Consider the following 17,512-nt stretch of genomic DNA (forward strand, 5'->3'; position numbering starts at 1 on the left):
CGTAATAAACCACACAGTGGCAATTCCTGAATAAATCGTTCGTGTGTCAAGAATTTTATTTTGACAGCATCTCAGAATATGATACAAGTAAACAAGTTTTGTTTTTTTTTGCAAAAGTTAATATATTCATAGTGTTGCATTTTAATAAAAATAGTTGCTCACTTCTTACAGTCTCTGTGACCATCAATAGTTACACTTCTACATAGATATTTGTTCAGGGTTCTGCTAACACACCACACAGTGATACAGAGCTGCTCGGGTGCTGTGGGGGAAACGCGTCATCAAACGAAACGTCCTCCGACTTCTGCTCAGTTTGGCTCCACGGAGAAGGAAAGCAGCGACTTGTGCAAAAGTTTCAGCTTCTGTGTCAAACTCAAGTGATTTCATGAGAGAAAAAACATTCCCGCACAACGTTTAGGTCGAGGCCGAAGAGCCGAGCTGATGAATTTCTCCTCCTCTGTCCTGGATTCTGTTTTACAATCAGTCAGCTTAGTCCTTGTGTAATTACGGAGGCAAACATAATGAGTCCCCGTCTCCCTTTGCTCTTTTAAAAGCTCTGAGCGCTTCCTTTAGCCGAGCAGAGGAAGGAAACTTTAATGCTGGCTTTCTCGGGGGGGAAATTACCAGGTAAAGATGATAAAACAAGAATTTTTAACCCCCCAAAAAACAATTTGCTTAAAAAAGTGGGTTTATGCTTCGAGTTATTTACTGTCAAAACATCAACAAAGGAAAGCCTAAAAAGTAAAACAGAAAAGAGGATTGTGTGCTTTTCTTTTGAGCTGCACTCATTTGATTCACAAAGGAACTAGGGCTGGACGATATAAGCATTTCATATCAACAAATATCGATAATTATTGATCGGATTGGTTTATTTTGAATATCTTACAAACTGCCAAACTGGTGACGAGAACTTTCCTGTTTTATCCGCAGATTTTACTTCACCCCAATTTTTATTTTTACGCAGTTATGAGACATGAAACTGCTGCTGCGCAAGTTACTCAACAGGTTGTTGCCAGGCAACCAGAGAATGAGTGAGTTGCTAGCAGCTAAAGCCGTTCTCCTCTGACTACATTTCCCAGAATGCTGTGCGGTTCTGGATCACAGTTCTGTAAATAGTCTATCAGATGTGTTATCTATTGATATTGATCATGGGTATTGTTATTTATTGTCCAGCCCTAGTTAAAACATGGGGAAAAAACCCCCCCAAAAAAACAAATTGCAAAGTCTAAATCAATAATGCAATTTTCTGTTTTGGTATTTTACATTTTATTTATACTTTTTAAGGTTTTCTTATATTTTATTTCTCTATGGGTTTGATCAAATTTTTGTTCTTTTCTTCTTTGAAAACTTTGTCCTCAAACTTTTCCTTGTTGTTAACGTGAATTAAAACTGCTGAGCTCGTCTTGGCACCGGAGTCTGCAGGTGTGCAGGAATGGACTTCTTGCTCTCCTCCTATTGCAGCAGTCCAAGATTAGATCCTGACCCAGGTTATCTGGAGCATGTCACTCCCACCCTCTGTTGCTAACACAGTTTTATCTGCAATTCACCGTGTGTCCAAAGACTCTTCTGGTCAGAAGTTTACATACACTCATTATGGGCATAAACAGGGTATCTGCATGTTTAACCAACTCAAATTGAAGACTTTTTAAGACCATTATGAGTGAAATTTAGGATCTGCATAATGGGAAATTATTGAGAAATTGATGTGGATCAAAAAAGTGAACTCTCGTTCACCTAAAAACCTAGGCTTTGGCTTGGTTGAAGTGAACTCTGGTGCATTTCAAATGCAAGTGGACTGGAAACCGCTTCAAAATCAGGGCATTCTGGGTAATTACAACCAAAACAAACATGCGTATCTAGCGCTAGCAAGAGAAATTGCTTGTAATCTTCTACCAAAGACGAAAGTGAAATGCTACAAACACTAAAATGTGACCCTAAAAAGTCTTCAGAGGTTTTTGTGTAATTTCTTTTGGTGGTTCTTGGTGCAGCGCCCCCACAGGTGAGGAGGGGAACAGTTTTTTCAAATGGTTTGATTTGTTTGAAACAATGCAGTGTGAAAGCAAACTGCACCAGCTGAAAATGTAACAAATGTTGTAATTTTGGTCCTAAATCTAACTGAGTATACCGGACTATCAAGTGTGAAAATTTATCAACAAATAAACACTTAAAGGCAAATTAAGGTTTACGTTCCACAGGAAAAAAATAATAAAATAAAAGGTGAATCCATGAATGTTGAACATTTAAAATAAATAATGGATTTCTAATATTACTACAATTCATGCCCATTAGGAATGTAACCATCTGACCAGAACTGATAGCTTTTTAAAAAAATCCTCCGAAAACAAAAAGTCAGCTTAAAATGAGCTTTGGCACAGATTTTCCTCTCCTCGCATCACACAGTGCAACAATCATGAAGCCTCAGCAACATCCGATACAAATTAAGGGCCCCAACGCCTGGCAGTAAATTCACTAACAGGCTTACTAATCAAGTTAAAAGGTGCTGACATTTGGTTACACCACTAAGTGTTTTTTTTTTTTAATTGAAAATAATCGTGTTAGACTTTATTCAAAAATCAGAGATGACCCAAAGTGAACCACTTGCTCAAACAAAAGACCCCAACTAATGGGCTCATAATTATACCTGTGGAATAAATTATATACTTCATTATTTATCACATTTAAAAAATACAGTTTCTAATAAATTTCTGTGAAGTTGGTGTTTTTATAGCAGCCAGACTCAGTCTAAGGCACGCTTCTCTGTCACCGTCATTCATCTCTCAGCGTTTGAACGGACACCGTTGTCACACTTTTTTTTCTTCTAAAGCACAAGAATGACGATAAAAATGGATAAACGAGACAATCGTACAGAACAGAAACAGACGATCGCAGAGGAAACCCCAAGTCGCTTTGCTTGAACTCTCATCGGTTTTCTGATAAGATTCTTCACGTTGAAGATGGTCTTATTTACAAACTGTTTAATATTTTTTATATAGTATCTTTTAATCATGTGATGGATTAGTTGAGAGCGGTCTCTGTTAAGGCAAAGCTCGGCTGATGAGTGGATTTCTTCTCTGCTGTCACGTTTTGATTCATTCACGCCTCAGAAAGCAGACAAACCTTCTTACAAAGGGGACCCATCATACTTCTTTGGATTTTTTTTTTGCTAACTTTCTACTTCTATTTGGGTTTCTACTGCTTCTGAAAACAGACCAAACGCTTAAAAAAGCCATTTTTTGACAATAAATTAATGAATTTTAGAGTCTGGAAAATGAGTCATTTCACCTAGTAACCCCAGAGAAGCCCAGCTCATTACCTAGCAACCCCAGCAGAGTTCTGTCGTCACCTAGCAACCCAAGTGGAGCTCCAGCACATTTGGTCAGCTAATTTTTACTGCTGTATACGCTGTACAATGGCTGCTGGAAAAGATAGGGTTAATCTGCAGACTGAAAGTGGGCGTTTCTAAAGAGCAAAAACCTTTCAGACACTTACAAAAATCACATTTGGTGGTTGCTTTAAAAATATGGCATAAGAAGCTAAGGGTACAATTCATTTGTCTCAATGCCACTCAAAGTAACAGTTTTTCAGTGTTTTTAACACCTTATGTCCGTTTTCACATCATTTCAGTAACCAAAATGGATTTTGTTCAACATTTAGTGCCTCCTACTGCTAAACATCTCAGGAAAATTGCTACTGTTATTAAAACCCTGTGATTTATGTTGATGCTCTTGTTTTGAAATGTACCTGGATGCTCTCTGGAAAGAGAGGCGGGAGGAGAAGTTAGAGAGACGCCACCAATATTGAACTGGCTAACACAGTGTTTGTCGTTAAGTGCTTAAAGTGTAACTATAAGACATTCAGATACCTCCAAGTTACAACAAAAAGCTCATGAAACTAAAATAAATTAAAGTCTGATGCCAGAGATGTAAGCTAGCTTGAATGGCGTTAATTTGGTCCAGTCAAGTGTGCCTCTTGAGAAACGCCTTCCTTTGGAAACGCCTACTTCGTCTGCAGACAAACCTACTCGGCTGGAAAAGACAAATGTTTTGTTGTTGACTTACCATGCAGAAACCACTTTCTGCATTCCTGTTGGTTGCGCAGGAGGCTCCACTTCTGCTTTTCAAAGACATGCCTTTGTATAATTGCCCATCTGCAGCCATTTTCATGTGTGAGTGTAAACGCTGAGTCTGGGTCGTGGATTGGCTTTAAAGTGGCAGAGCCCCGAAAACAGCTGACACTGAAAGGAGAACTGACTAAAATCTCATCATTTAAGAATGATTTTGTGCAAAAAAATGTAATAAACATGTTTTGTATAAACCATAAACCTATCCTAACCGGTTCAAGGAAGTATAATAGGTCACCTTTCAACATTCCTCTTCATAAAATAGACTACAATTTGAACAGTAAATATATTTATATATAAAAAATCCCAGCCTGCTTTCTGTCCAGCTCTGCTCGGGAGTTCAGAGGTTTCAGAAAGTTCTCGCTCTGCTACTGATTGCTCTTTCTTAAAGTGGATGACTTTCCAGTTCTTAAGGTGGTGGGTGTAACATAATGCTTCAGAATAATTTAAAGTACAGTAGTATAAATAAAAGTTTTAAAAGTCGTGGTCCAGATAAGCCCGCCCCGCTTCGTGTTTGGGGATGTGGAGGTGGTGGTTCAGTCCAGACAAACGTGGACGCTGCTGCTGCTGCTGCTGCTGCTGCTGCTGCTGCTGCGGCGTTATCTGCTGAGCGTGGACGCGCCTGCGCGCAGCGTGCTGGGCAGCTTGTCCGATCCAGGGATCTTCCACGGACCGGGCGAGACCGTGGCCTTCCTCCCCGCTCCGGTGGCGCTGCTGGAGCTCTTGCCCCTTCGCTCTGCGCTTTCCCTGCTGTTCCCGTTAGTGTGTGGGATCTTAGAGCCGCCGGGAGAGTGAGTCCTCTCCTTGGACCGTCCTCTGGTGCTCCTCACAGGTTTGGACTCCCCGCCTTGTCCCTCCTTGTCCCCGTCTCCTTCAGTAGTGTGCTGCTGCTGCTGCTGCTGCAGCCTGTGTCCCTTATGGGTGGACCTGCCACCGTTGCTTTTGGCGATTCTCCTCCCCTGACTCATGGCGTCTCTGTTCAGCAGCAGCTCGGCTTTCTGGGGGCTCTTGGAACGCTCCGTCCTGCTGGTGTCCCGGGCGGCGTCTAGAGGAGGCAGATGAGGAGGGTCGGGGGCCGGGGCCAAATGAGATGAAGGCGTTGGCATGGAGAGGCTGTCAGAGGGAGGGCCTACTTCCGACAGGCTTGGGGAGGCTGAAGGGCGACCATCCCATGGGGCGGCGTTGTCTGGAACAAGAAGACATGCAGTCAGAAACCAAAAATAAACTCAAGCACACACCCAGAACACCACAGCACAACAAAACACACTGCAGAGAGCAGAACTGGACGATACATTATATTAATATTGTTAATATTGTTGTTTTGAGACCATTTTCAACTCAAGATAATGGCGTAGTAATGCAAGTACACTTAGGACTGTCACAATAAATTTTACTGGACGATAAATTGTTCCAGAAATAATTGAAATGGTTGAAAAACACCAACTTATTGCCAGAAACTGGGGTTTGGTGGGAGGCTTGAAGCTCGTGTGCCGTTTTTAAAATCAGTTGAGACCCGAATGGAAGAACGAAAACGTGGAAAATATGAGTTTTGCTTAAAGACAGAAAAATGTACAAAACAATCACATAATTTGAGCTAAAATGTGATAAAATCATGTCTGGGTTTGAATTTTGATGGATTCAGAAACTAATTGAATATAATTTAACATGTCTTATCAGACTATATAATAACATCAGTCAGTCAGTTTCTAAAAGCTGTAAGTATCCAGATTAAAGCGGCTCTGGCTCCTACAGCCACACGCGTCGGAGAGCAGCTCTACTTTCAGAAAACATCAATCTGCCTCCCATAGCTCTCTTTAAGGCCGAGGACAATCTAAAAGCTTGGCGGAAAATCGAATCCAGGTTTAATGAAATGGACGACGGCCCCAACAGGGCGGCGTTTCGGGCAGGATGGAAACCATCTAAGGTCTGAGTACGCCCCGCTCGGCGTGAATCCACGGAGCTTTTCTCCAGAAGAAGAAGAAAAGAGAGCAACTCCTCGCTCTCACAGACTGTTAGCTCCTGTTTCTGCACCACTAAGCCTCGGTCCCTCGGCCATCAGTCATTTCCAGCGGCGCAGGCAGGGGGCAGGAATCTGCAGCTCGCTGCACCAGCACTAAGAGACTCAGTTACAACAAAACTGCATCAGTAACACCACAGAAAGTTAGGTGTTTGCAGGATAAATTAATAAATACTAAATGATACGGTAATTTCTACTGTCAGCTCAGGCATAAGAGGTAGAGGGACTTTTTTAAAAACCACAAAATGCTGCATTAAAACTGTTTCTGTTCTACTTTGGATGAAAACTGGAGGCTTTCTGGCTTTTATACATAATATTTTAAATTTTTGTTCTCATTTGAACTTTAAATTAGTCATCCATAGCTTCCCGTTTTCCTGTAAACATGACTAATTCTCTTAGCCAAAATCCAAAATGGGAAAGACAAAAGAACATGGCGTTAAGATTCATCTAGAGCAGAGGAGTCCAGACCAAAATCGTCAAGTCAAAAGTTTTTACGGGCCAATAAATTAAAAGTAAAACTAAAATCAAGCAATTTAAAGTATCTTGTTTTCCGATTATTTTGGGCTCCATTGGACAAAATGTATTCTCTGTTTTAAGCCTAAGAAACAACTTTAATTCTGATAACTAATATTTTTTGAAGTGCAAGTTTGCATCCATTAATGTTTCAGTTTTGTGGTTTTTATCTAAATTTTCTTCATTGTTTTTGGTTGTGTTTTATTATAGATATTTAAAATGTCTTCCAGATAAAAAAAGAGGAGGGGAGATAAAATATTGATTCAATTTTTCTTTCCTTTTTTTGAGGGGGAAATTGCTGCAGTTGAAATTAAGTACGTTTTAGTTTCTATTTATATTAGTTTTGTTGTATTTTCGGCCAATTTCACAATTGTCTTATTTTTCAACAAGCTTAACCACTTAGGTCAGGTCTTGTAAATGTGCTACAAATATAAACTTTGACTTGACTTAGTTGAAAATCGCCTGAAATATTATCGTTTATTGCAATAATTTCTTGGACAAGCCATCAAACTTTGTTACTGTGACACGTTTTTTCAGTTATAAAGTACAGGATTTGGGTCACATTCTTTCCAAATGCTTTCTATATTTAGCCAAGATTAATTAAAGTCTGGATAAATATGGCTCTACTTATTTTTAAAAGTTGGTTATAAAAAGACATACTCTGTGTTGTACTTAACATCTTCCATTGTAAGAAAATGATGTCTAATAATTTCACGCTGATTATTCCAACTCAAGTCAAGAGGACGGAAATGTGCCTACAGATAGAAAATATTTACAGAATTTCCTCTTAATTTTCTGAGTCTGACCCAAATTCACTGAATGTTACAGCAGCAAACAAAAACATTGCTGCCCCAATTCCCTGCTCTGTATATTAAGATTCGCAATGAGGCTGGTGGGAAGGAAACTTGAACTGGAGGGAAGCAGGTGCTGAAAGGACCTGCAGGTGCATGCATTTAAATAACGGCCTGTTTAAAATCTTTTTACTGCTTTTACACAAATCCACCTGCAGCAGCCATGAAATCTCTGCAGATCCAGACTCCGGCTTTTTTGATTAATGCCCACATGCTGTTTACGTCTGAGCTCCGGCCAAATGGAGCAAGTGTGTGTAGTTAAAGACATTTTTTCCCACAAGATGTGTCATTAAACACAATGTAAATCCAAACAGAGGTGTGAGAAAGTCATTTTTCTTCTCTGGCTGCGGACATTTTCAGATTATAGCAGTTTGAAAACAAGTGGGTGTATGATTTGCTCAAAATCTGAATCATCTGTACAGGTTAAAATATGAACGCCTTGAGCAAAATCCAAAAAGCTACTCGCTAACGATGACTAGCATTGGTTTTAGCTGTTAAGTTGTTAAAGTAATGCGCTAAGTCTTAACTTGATATATAAAAGATAAAGGGACACAGTGATTTGTTACTAATTGACAACACTATGACAACTAGATAAGGTCAGAAAAAAATTTTAGTTAAGAAAAATATAGTGTAAAAGAGGGAAGCATTTCATTTATGCTAGCCTGACTATGACAAACGTAACATGTAGACGTGCTGTGTAACTCTGTGTGTTTTGGTTCAGCTAAAAAATAAAAAAGGCAACCTAAACACCTCCGACAGATCATCAGTAGAGCAGGTGTTTAAATTAGCTAATCAACCACCACTACATTAGCTTAGCTAATAGCAGCAGTAGCTACTCTACCACAGCGATCACGTATTAATAATCATAAAATAAACATCAGACCTAAAAATATAATACTGAATGTTCTATTCTTTGTTTGGGAAATGCTTGAGTGTTTTTTTTTTTTTTTTGGTGTTGAATCCTGAGACATATATTGGCGTTGTTGTCGGTTGCTATGGCAACGATTCTGCGTGTAGCTTAGCTGACACAGAGAGCGAGAAAGAGTGGTTTTGAGTTGTTGTGTACTGGTTTTTCTGTGTTATTTCTCCCTTTGCTGTGACAACCAACCAGTTCTGTCATTAGTAGAGTTCATTTAAATGGGTTGGTTTCCATGGAAATGACCAGATTTTTCAGATTAATCTACCAGTTTTCAGCCGGGTAAAGCTGGCCCAGAAGTTTAACGTCAACCTGTTAAATTTAACCTAAAACCAGTTTTAATGTGAGTTTTAGGTCAGAATTTTGTCCAGGTTTCTCACAGGTTGTGGTCAGACTGGTTTTAAGGTGGGTCGTTATAATAATGGTGTCCCAGCAGCTTCCAGTTTATGATCATCTTAAATCTTGATGGTTCCAGGTTCAACTGTTGAAACTTGGACATAATTGGTAGTTTTAACTGGACATTGATCCAAACTGGGTTTAAAATGGATAAAGAAGGGATTTCCAAAAGATTTGACCTCAAAATAAGCTGTAAAGTCCACATCTGTACCAAAAAATAAATTTTGTTCTGAAATATCTTGTTTAAAATATAAAAAAACAAACTCATGACCTTTGTTTGGAAAGAAAAAGTGAGTATTACACGGATGATGAAGCCACAGGAGTCAGTAGGGAATCCTAATTACTGGCAATGTTTTAAAAAAAAAAGTTCCTTCAGAGGCTTGGTTCAAGCTGTTCGTTGATTTTACTTTGTAAATAATCCACCATGATATTTAACATTCATCTCCAGCTGATTTAAGCTGAACAGTTGTGTCCAGATTGGGTTTTTTAAGCTGTTGGAGGCTGATTCATGTTTCAGTAATGAGGCCAGTTGCATTCACATATTTTTACACCCACCTGGAACGTTCTTGATTACATCAAAAGCAGAAATAAAACACTTTGGCATGTTTTTAGGTTAACGATTATTTCAGGTGTAGATTATTCAAACGATTAATCGATTAATCAGATTAAAAAATGTGAATATTTTGTAGATTTTTCACTTTAGACTATTTGTACAATAATAAAAATACATTAATAGACGTAAATAAACAATTCAATTCCCTTTTTAATGAAGAAAATAAACATTTTATTGCCTGAAATGCAACAACAATGAACGCTTGACATCAAGAAATGAAAATCTTAAGTTTCTCCAATACACTTTAGAGCTGATGTGTTTATTTTTGGATTAACTATCCAATTTATAATTAGATAGAAAAAGTGCTAGATACATTATTTTTTCCCAGGTGACGCTAAAACGATGCCTCATGAGGAGTTTTGAGTAGAACATACTTACAAAGGTTTTTTTTATATTTTAAAAGCACAATTTATATATTTTTGTCCAGTTTTGGATTAATTACTGCTTTCAGTGTGTTGTTCTTTCACCAAATAGCTTTTAGAGCCTGTGTACTCCTGTTAATGATTCATTGACTGCTAAATCAGTTGGTGATTAATCACGATTAATCGTTTCAGCCCCTAGTTCTGAGGCAGAATTGTGTTTTAAAATCAGGTTAAAACGACAAAAACCAACAACACACAACAGAACAACACAGAAAGGTAGGGTTACGTGAAGAGAAAACATTGGTATGGTAACAAACCGTGTCTTTAGAGTGGCCCATTAGGAAGAAATAGGGGGAGCCATGCTTGTCACTTTTCATGCACATGGAGAGACTGGAAGATACCATTCCTATAGAAGGGGAAGTAACAACCTAGACCAATCAATTAGTGATAGATCACTGAAATGGACAGAAAATAAGCTAGTGTTAGTCAAGACAGAAAAGGAAGCAGTTATTATTGAGATTAAAGAATACAAAAGACAGATTATTATGGATATAAATGCATGCCAGAGTATTTTATCAGTAGGTAAGATCATACAGTTGAAGTGTTAAAAAGAGAGAGACGATGCAGATGTCCTCCAGGTACTCACCGTACTCTGGGACCTGGCCCGTCCCCCTCTTCAGGAGGAGACGGACCCGTCTGCCCCCGGCCTTGATGAGCTCGATGGCCCTGGCGTGGGTCATGTCTCTGGTGCTCTCTCCATTAATCTCAATGATTTGGTCCCCGACCTGGATATCACACGAAAAGAAAAGGAGCTGTAAAAATCAGCTGGAGAGAGGAAAACATCTCGGGCGAGGAGAGCGCTCTTTATTTAATGTGTTAGCCGGCTAATTGGTTGTTGTGGGAGATGTGAACTGTGCTTTGAAAGTATTGTTGTAGTTTCTTAGAAATATCTCACAGGGAGTAAGAAAGTTTCCCTACAGAAGCCAGGGACTAAACAAAGCAGAGTGGAAATATTTTACCTCCTAAAATATCCCAAACTGTGAGGAGAATGGGACAAATTTTGGCTCAAAACAGCTTCTACTTCTCCAAACTTTTAACAATATAAAAGGTTAGCATTTAAACACTAACCCTTTCCTCACCATCAATATTAGAGAAATGGTACAAGTTAAGCAAACAGCAAATTTGTTTTGTTTTAGGTCTTTTGACCAAGTGGAAACAGAAATCTGCAGTGGAGAATAAACAGTAAATTGTATAAAAGATTAAACCGAAAAAACAAAGAAAACAATTGAAATTGTGTGAATTTGGACGTAAATTAATTGGATGATAAATTAAGATGAGCTCAATAATTTCCATTTGCATGATTTATCGTTTTCCTCCAGTCTTGTGTTTTGGTCTCAACTCGCCTTTTTTTTTTTTGAAGGACAATTTTGTTCACTTCAAAATTCATTTTATTTGTTGTTTCTGTTTGTTTGTTTATTTTGGATATTTAAAATGTCTTCCAGTTCCAGTATTAAAATGTTAATTAGAACTTAAAGTTTGATCTTTGAGAGTGTATTCTTGCATTATGTCACTTGAAAATGGTCTCAAAACAACAATATTATTGCTTATTGCAATAACATCTGGGACAATTTATCGTCCAGCAAATGACAATATATATAGTCTGAATTGAATAAAGTTTTAGGAAATAATGGATTTGATCTGGTGAAAGAAAATGTTTTGGTAAAATTTGGTTCAAAGTTGGAATATAAAGAAAGAAACAAAACACAGAAACAAGACGGTGCAGATGGAGGAAAACTAGCAATAAGCAGACAGTACTTTACCTTGCTATTATTTTGCTCTTTAAAACAAGAAAAGTTGCAGAGACGGGTAAAATACTCGGCGACAGAAGCTGCAGCATTTTGATCATCTTCCAATGAAAATAAGTTCTGGCCCAGTCCCTGATGCACTTGACACTTCTCAGCTCTGAGGATGACTAATGGGGGGATTCATTGGGAACAGGACAAAACGTGAAGCACAATTATGCTAACAAATGGAGATCTCATCCCGTAATGTTCGGAGCAATTTAAAAGTCAGGAGGGGAATTGGTTCAAAGGAGGGAGGGGGGATATTAGGTACCATTACGGTGGTCTGGAGTGAGGCGGGAAGGGGAGGAAGGCAGGACGATTTACTCATTAATCCTGACCTCCAAACAGCAGAGCAATCTCAATTTTCATCTTCGTGAAAGGGGGAAATACAAGTTAAATAAAGAGAAGGCTAATGCTGATCCAAGGTGACGTGACTTGAAAATTGAGAGGGTTTTATTATGTCTTAAAATAGTAATAAAATCTGCACAAATTTTACCAGTGGTTGTTTCCTCTCTAGAGATCGGAGTTTTTAGAATAATATGATTTCCTCAGTGTGTTTTAAATCACTACAAGTAATGTTTTCAACTTAATGTGAACAGAAAATTACTCAAAAATGATAAATACTTACTTTTAATTTACCAGAGCGACCAAAAGATGTTTACACCCAAACAAGTTTGTTTTGTTTCAGGCAAAATTAACCAGAGTAAATACAAAATTGAATGTTGCTTATTAAGAGGAAATGCCATCCAAAGCAACCTTTCCCGATATGAACAAGTAATTGCTCTTCTTGCTGAATCAGCAATTAAAAGTGATAAACTGCTTGTTTTAGAAAAGCTGCAGCAGCCAACTCTGATTACTGCTCAACTTATAAAAATCAGGAATTAACTTATAAAGACACTGCATGACAACGGGAAGAAGCCTAGAAGACGTCAAAAAGCAACACAACATGAACCAAACTGAAGAAATTCAAGACCAGGAAAGAAAACACAGAAACCAGACAGTGCAGATGGAGGAAAACATACAATAAGCAGTTTTCCTTTAACTTTTACGCTTTAGGCTGATGGCCCAAACCGTAAAAGTTGTAAAACATACATGAAAAGGAAGCAGAGAGCAGAGGGTTGAGTTGGTTGACAGAGAAAAAGCTGCAGACGAAGAAAAAAGTCACTGAGAGTTTGAAAATTAATAAAAACCATTTGTAGGCTCACTGTGGGTGAACCACAGTGACCCATTATTAATAAATAAAAAACATGCAATAATGATAAACGAAAGTTAAAACAAAATGACGGCCTATTGTGCAAAATTCACATTTTGCATGTTTTTGTACTTCCATTTGGGTCTGCTGCTTCTAAAAACATCCCAAGGGCTTAAAAGCAAACAAAAAAAGAAAAAACACCCAGATGTTTTTTGGTGTCATATTCCACAGGTTGCCGTTACCTAGCAACCCCAGTCCCGTTACCTAGCAACCCCATCAGAGCTCCAGGACATTTGGACAGCTGGTTTTAGCACTCTATGCGCTGACAAGTGTTTTGTTGTTGACTTGCCATCCAGAAACCACTTGCTGCATTCTTGTTGGTTGTGCAGGAGACTCCACTTTTGCTTTTCAAAGTTGTATGGTTGTACAATTGCGCATCTGAGTGTCAATGTTGAGTTGGGGGCGTGGCTAGCAGCAGCTTATTTGGATTTAAAGTGACAAGAGACCCTAAATCATTTCATTCTGGTTTTGTGCAAAAATGTAATGAACATATTATGTATAATTAACCTATCCTAGGCTGTTCAAGTCTTCATCTTGAAGACGATGAATGGATGCATTTCCCCAGATTGGTGCTAAACTGCCACTTTTTTAGGTATTTTTCAAGACAACTCCAGACTCTTGCTCAATGCAGTGCATATTCCCATATGATCATATTTCACAGCAGCTTGTGAGCTGACTTTAAGTAGCTCCCCAAAGGGATTCCTCCCTCTCCGCTAGCCTACCTCCCTCCCTCCAGGCTCGCTGGACTGTGTTGACTGCAGCATCCAGGAAGGAGAGTAATGCCTCCCCTGGGGGCATTTTGCACACATTATCTCTGACAGGTTCATTACAGATAAGCAATGTAGATCATACCGGGGCCATCAGCCCAAAGCGTAAAAGTTGTAAAACATACAAGAAAAGGAAGCAGAGACCAGAGGCTTGAGCTGGTTGACAGATGGAGAAAAAGCTGCAGACGAAGTTTTAATGTATTTCAGTCGCAGTAAGTCAGAAAATGTCCAAACTGAAGATGGAGCCTGATAAGTCAATATAACAGCTGTTTTTTTCTTAGGGTTTTTTCTGGCATTGTAAACTCAGTGCTACTTTCAACACTGCAAAATCACAAAATCTTAATTACTTTTGCTCTAGTTTCTAGTGAAAATATCTTAGTACACTGGAAAAAAGATAAAAGGTACAAGTAACTTTTCAGCAAGATATAAAAGTTTAAGTAAATAATTTCTTCATATTGATAAAAAAGGTGAAATAAGTGAAATAATCTGCCAGTAGAACAAGAAATTTTCACTTATAAAATGGGAAAGCCACTTATTTCACTTACAGTTAGGCCTGTCACGATAAATTTTGCTGAGCGATTGTCTAAAAAATTATTGCGATAAACAATAATACTGTTTAAAGACCTTTTGACACTGATTTAATGGAAATGACTAATAATGCATGTGATTTCCTGCCATAGATACACTTTATTTTCAAAAGAACACATAACACTGGAACTGATAAACGAAATAAAACAACCAAAAACAAAAATAAAATGGATTCTCAGTCTCCATTAACAAAAAACGTACTTCAATAAAAACTAAACAACATAAAGCCAAAGTGGAAATAAATACTGCATTCAACCAAAAGAGTGCAGATTATGAAGTCTGTATACTATATTGGCCTTCAGTAATCACTAGATTTATATAGAGAAGATGGGCACATCCGACTACCTGACGCAGTAGTTCACACTACACAGGGTTTTTTTGGCCCTATTTTCCCCTCACGATAATCTTAGATCGTTGGCCGATCTAAGATTATCGTTGGTGATTTCGTAACCAATCATCCTACAATGTGTGGTGTGTTACGGTACATCGTCGTGGCCGCTCCGATCTAAATCAAGGGTTTTCCACAACTGGGAGCTTAACGTTGAATGTGACAGGTAGCCAATCAGAAAGCCAGATTCACCTCCTGCTTTCTGAGGGGAAATTAGGGAGGGGAATCCCAAACAGCTGACACGGTGCAACCCGAAGTCCAGCGGACATCGGAGATGATATGTGGAAACAACATTAATATTTATTCAACGTTTCGTGCAAAGAATATAGAAATGACCAGGGGAGGAGTTGGAGCCAAATTGCTACCGCAGTTGATAAACCCGGTAGGTTTTCAGCTGTTCTTCGTTAACGTGACATAAATAGGTTATAATGATTTTCATTCAGTCAGGACTTTACGCTGAATCTAGCCACATGCATCACAGGTAGATTCTAGTAAAGCATTGATTAATGTCTGATTTTAAAATTAGTTAACTGGACTTGTAGCCATTATTTTGTGCTCATGTGGCTGGACACCACATGGCACAACGAACCCGATAGAACCGTTATACCCAGGATTTCTGTCGCCTAATGTGTCTCAGGTTTTGAAAATGGGCCGACAACTCGTGTCGTGTGCGCTGGACATTACACTAAGGAAATAGGAAGGGAGGGCCAGCGGAGAACACCGGAGTTGAGCATTTTTCATTCAGTGTCATCAACGGAAAGAAAAAAGGCAGGAAGAGACGATAAAGCCGATAATTAAAATGAGGTTGATAGGTTTAATTTATTGTGCGATTAATTGATTTATCGTTTATCGCGACAGGCCTACTTACAGCTAGTACTTATCAATATTAAGGAATTATTTACTTAAATCAAATTTCTATTTCTTACTGAAAATAAAAAACAACCCAATCACTAAAAAAACCTCAATAAGTTCATGTTTTTGGTGCTACATTCCACAGGCACTACGCCGTTACCTAGCAACCCCAGCCAAGCCCAGCCCCGTTACCTAGCAACCCAGCAAGTGTAACCGCTGCATGCGCTGTACAATGGAAAGTTAGTTTTGTCTTACTTCAAGGATACCAAGATATTTGCACTAGAAACTAGACCAAAAATACTTGGTAAGATTTTGTGTTTTCTTGAAGTGAGGTACTTTGGAAACTCATAAGCTGAGCTAAGTATGATCACATGTAGCGGAGAGATGAGTTTTAGAAACATGGGAGGAGAAAAATCCGGAGGTTTTAATATGACATGAGAAAAGTTGCTGCAGCAGCTTTGATAGCATCGCACAATTACTCTGAGTGACCGCCATGTAATCCAGATGGATAGAAAGCAGCTTAACCTTTAAAGAGGGAGTTACAGCTTTGACAAACGACTCGAATAATAATAATAATAAATAATAAAATAAAATAAAAAATCATCAAGCTTACCCTCATCCTCCCGTTGCGGATGGCCGGTCCGTCCTCCGCCAGCCGCAGGACAAACAGGTCCATCTTGTACTCCCGCCCTCCTCGGATGCTGAAACCGAAGCCCTTCACGCTTTTTTCCAGCTCCACTGTGAAATAGTCAAAGTCCTGCGAAAGCTGAAACGAGCCCCCGTCACACACGGTGGATTTAGTTGATTTAGTTCTGTTTGTTTATAAATGTGATGAAACAGACAGAAATACTCTGAGGAATTTGAGAATGACAGATGAGAAAATGTTAGGAAACAATTAAAACCTGTAGGGATGCAGGCAACGATTAATCGATTGTTCTGGTGATTAATCGGTTAAGCAGCTCTACAGATTATTCATTTAATCACTCAAGATTTTTTATATAATATTAAAATACATTGAAAGATGAAAAACTGTTCCAAGAAAACATTTTATTGCCTAAAATGCAGCAACATAGCATTTCTTAGTGAATTTGAACAACATGGAGCAAAAGCTATGCCTTATTTGAAGAGATTTGACTAAAACATATTCACAGGCAAAAGCATTTTTTATCTTAAAAGCAAAATGTAAATATGTTTTGTACAGTTTTGTGCTCAGTGCTCTGAAAAATGCCTTTTTTGAGTGTGTATCTCAGTTAACGATTAATCGATTACTAAATGCCGATTATTTCAATAACCGATTCACCACGATTAATCGCTTCAGCCCCAAAACTTGTGAATAAAATCTGCTCTACCCAAAATGGTTTCAAATTCTGTTAAAACTATTAAGCACATTTTGCAATCCAAATATAAATTGGTTAATACATAAATTAGGCATGAGATAAAGCCCTACATTGTACTGATGTTAAACCAAACAGAAAAAAACTGAGCCTTTATGCTGATGTTAAAAGTATTTCTTGCTGTAGATCAATAAATAAATTAATCAGATTTATTTGTATCACTCATTTCAGCAACAAGCCATTTTTGAAGAGCTTTAAACTATAAAAACACAAGAATACAAAGTCATAGAAGACACAGTCAACAATTTAAACATCCCATTTTCTGATCTGCTAGATCGGTTTAAACGATTAATCGTCAGAATATTCGATTAATCAATAACTACAATTGTTAGATGCATTCTTTGCAACAAATTATAAAACATATATTAAAGGAATGATTTGTTATTGCATTCTATGCAAATATATTTCCTCATTTAAAAATTAACTGAATTATTTGTTTAGTTGTGTCTTTTAAAGTATTTCCTTTATCGTATAAAAAGGCTTAATGGTTAAATGACAGAATATGACAATTATTTAAAATTATTAATTGACAGAATAATCTTTAATGTCCTAATTAATGATAATCAACAGGGGTTTTCATTACAAATGCAAAAAATAAACATTAATAAACTGATCTTTAAGTGGTGATTGTCTGGAACA

General features: G+C 38.1%; 1 protein-coding gene across 6 annotated transcripts in view; it reads right to left on the minus strand.

Moving 5' to 3' along the window:
* Positions 1–2,822: 2,822 nt before the first annotated feature.
* The window catches only part of LOC106939036 (membrane-associated guanylate kinase, WW and PDZ domain-containing protein 2-like), a 34,747-nt gene continuing 20,057 nt past the window's right edge, over positions 2,823–17,512 (minus strand). For 3 of the 6 annotated variants that reach the window (XM_015021295.1, XM_015021294.1, XM_015021293.1), the window contains exons 10-12: positions 16,093–16,245; positions 10,435–10,573; positions 2,823–5,306 (exon numbers count right to left, since the gene is read on the minus strand). In XM_015021295.1, the coding sequence (XP_014876781.1) occupies positions 4,720–5,306; positions 10,435–10,573; positions 16,093–16,245 (879 nt within the window). In that variant the 3' untranslated portion in view covers positions 2,823–4,719. Of the gene's footprint in view, positions 5,307–10,105; positions 10,217–10,434; positions 10,574–16,092; positions 16,246–17,512 lie in introns of all 6 variants that reach the window. The other 3 variants (XM_015021298.1, XM_015021296.1, XM_015021297.1) reach the window with 2 other exon arrangements.

This window comes from Poecilia latipinna, unplaced genomic scaffold (genome assembly GCF_001443285.1).
Source record: "Poecilia latipinna isolate Pla-1442-1.1 unplaced genomic scaffold, P_latipinna-1.0 Scaffold2755, whole genome shotgun sequence".
Lineage (NCBI taxonomy): Eukaryota > Metazoa > Chordata > Actinopteri > Cyprinodontiformes > Poeciliidae > Poecilia > Poecilia latipinna.